The sequence below is a fragment of the Gavialis gangeticus genome, unplaced genomic scaffold (genome assembly GCF_001723915.1).
Source record: "Gavialis gangeticus isolate Ggan-Ray unplaced genomic scaffold, GavGan_comp1, whole genome shotgun sequence".
NCBI classification, from domain to species: Eukaryota; Metazoa; Chordata; order Crocodylia; family Gavialidae; genus Gavialis; species Gavialis gangeticus.
Window position 1 is genome coordinate 46,096,865 of NW_017729000.1, and position 2,532 is coordinate 46,099,396.

Genomic DNA, 2,532 nt, shown 5'->3' on the forward strand with positions numbered 1-2,532 from the left:
GCTGAACACCATGAGGTCGGCCTTGCCCGCCGCCTCGCCGACTCCCAGCTGGCGGCTGTGGCGCTGCGAGTACGACCAGCTGCCCACCTCGCTGGCGCACACCAGCGCCGCCTGGCCCGGCCCGCACAGCACCGCCGCCCGCGGCCGCCACCACAGCACCGCCGCCAGCCCCAGCGCCAGCACCAGGAGGCCTCACACGGCGCAGATGGCCAGGATCAAGTAGGCGTTCAGCTCCGACAGCGGTGCCTCGGCCCCGGCTGCCGCCGCCTGCTTGCTGTCCACCAGCGACACGCTGAGCGTGGCCATGGCACACAGCGCCGGCTCGCCGTGGTCCCGCACCAGCACCAGCAGGCTGTGCTGCGGCCCGTCCGCCTCGTCCAGGGGCTGCGCTGTGCGCACCTCGCCGCTGTACAGCCCCACGCGGAAGGGCCTAGTGCCACGCGGCTCCTGCAGCTTGTAGCGCAGCCACGCGTTGTAGCCCGAGTCCGCGTCCATGGCACGCACCTTGGCCACCACCTGCCCCGTGCCCGCCGACTGCGGCACCAGCACGGGCGCCGCGCCCACACAGCCGGCGCGTTGTCGTTGGTGTCCAGCACGAAGAGCTGCACCATGGCCCGGCCCCACAGGGGCGGCAAGCCCGCGTCCTGCGCCCGCACCTCGAACTCCACCACCTGCACCTCCTCATAGTCCAGCGGCTGCAGCACCCGCGCGCACCCGCTCGCCACCTCCACCGCCACCAGGCTGGACGCCAGCCAGCCCTGCGCGCCGCCCCCCGCCACCGAGTAGCTCACGGCGCCGTTCTCACCTGTGTCCCGCACCCGCACCGTCAGCATCGCCACGCCCGGTGCATTGTTCTCCCGCACGAACGCCGTGTACACGGCCTGCGCGAAGGCAGGCGCGTTGTTATTCATGTCCGCCACCGGCACGGCCAGGCGGCTGCTGGCCCCCAGCGCTGGCGCCCCCGCGTCACAGACCCACACCTCCACCTCGTAGGCCGCCACGCGCTCCCGGTCCAGCGCCTTGGCCAGCACCAGTGAGTAGGACTTGCGGAAGCTCGACACCAGCCGGAACGGCACCTCGGGCCGCAGCCACAGCATCACGGCCCCGTTGGCGCCTGAGTCCCGGTCCCGCGTGCGGACCAGCGCCACCACTGTGCCTGGCGCCGCATCCTCTGCCACCAGCACCGACAGCGGCGTCACCCACAGCTCCGGCACGTTGTCGTTCACTAATCCTTCAAAACTTTCCACTAATACATAAGATTTAGTTCTCTTCAGCCTTTCACACTGATATACCCAAAGGTTTTTAAGTTGTTACCTGTTTGTGATATATCAAGTTCATCAGCGTATAGATGGTGATGGGTAGGAAGAAGGTGAAGTTTTTCACTCAGTAGCTGTTGCATAATACTTGGACTACATAAGCATTTGGCTACACAGCTGTCATACTGCTCTTATTCATAAAGGAGGGTCAGTGCCATCTTTGGAAGGTCAGAGGCATGGGGCCAAGTGAGATGTCGAGAGGAGCTAATTACTGATCAGTAAGGGCTTCAGGCTAGAACAGCAGCTCTTGAAGATGATTACCCAGAGATCACAACCCTCAGAAGCTTGGATACTAATAATTTTGCTTCTTTTAGTTTTCCTTTCATAAACCAAAATATACAACAAGGGGCAGGTTATCTCTACAGAGGGAGCTTTGCTGAAATCTGAGGCCCTGTCTCGGGAATTCCTCTCATGGAACAGGCCACCCTCTGCAAGGTGGCACTTGAAATCGTGGGTTGTACAGACCCAGCTTTTGCAGTGAACTGTGGACATTTCACATATGGAATTCTATGAAATTCCTTCTTGTTTAGCAGGAGTAACTCGGCTGTGAGGCACAGCGTGATGTCAGCAGAGTACAAGGCATTGCCCTGCCATTGCAGAGGAGGGAGACACAGGTGGCACTTGTTTAGCCTGTATATTGATAAAGGATGGTTGACTGGGCATGACAAACTTGAGCTGTCTGCCATCACTATTAGCTGAACTACATTTTAAAAAAAATCTTTTACTGAGAAGCAGGAGCCTTGCCTGTAACTAGAAGCAACCCTCATGGCTCTCCAGGGATCTAGAAGACCTCCTAAGGCTAAAAACAAAGGCCTACAAAGGATGGAGGATGGGATTCACTTCTAAGGAGGAATATTCTACACTGGTCCGGTCCTGCAGGGAGCAAACCAGGAAAGCCAAGGCTGCAACTGAACTCCAACTAGCTTCGAGCATCAAGGACAATAAAAAGTCCTTTTTCAGATATGTGGGGAGCTGGAGGAAAAGCAAGGGCAACATTGGGCCCCTGCTGAACCAGATGTGACAGCTGATAACTGACGCCCAGGAAAAAGCCAGCCTATTAAATGGGTACTTTGCGTTGGTCTTTCATCAGTCCCATGGGACGCCCATGCCCACTGCGGAACAGGGAGGTCTGGGTGAGGGAGATCCCCTGTCCTCTATTAATGCTGACCTCATAAAGGAACACTTTGAGAGGCTGGATACCTTCAAGTCAGCTGGC

At 58.8% G+C, this 2,532-nt stretch overlaps 2 protein-coding genes across 2 annotated transcripts in view; one reads left to right on the forward strand and one right to left on the reverse strand.

Moving 5' to 3' along the window:
• DIAPH1 (diaphanous related formin 1) overlaps positions 1–2,532 on the forward strand; it is a 196,575-nt gene that overhangs the window by 113,493 nt on the left and 80,550 nt on the right.
• The window catches only part of LOC109289731 (protocadherin alpha-11-like), a 7,984-nt gene that overhangs the window by 1,619 nt on the left and 3,833 nt on the right, over positions 1–2,532 (reverse strand). Inside the window, 2 exon segments of the mRNA XM_019505930.1 lie at positions 3–563; positions 566–1,283. Coding sequence (XP_019361475.1) covers positions 3–563; positions 566–1,283 — 1,279 coding nt within the window.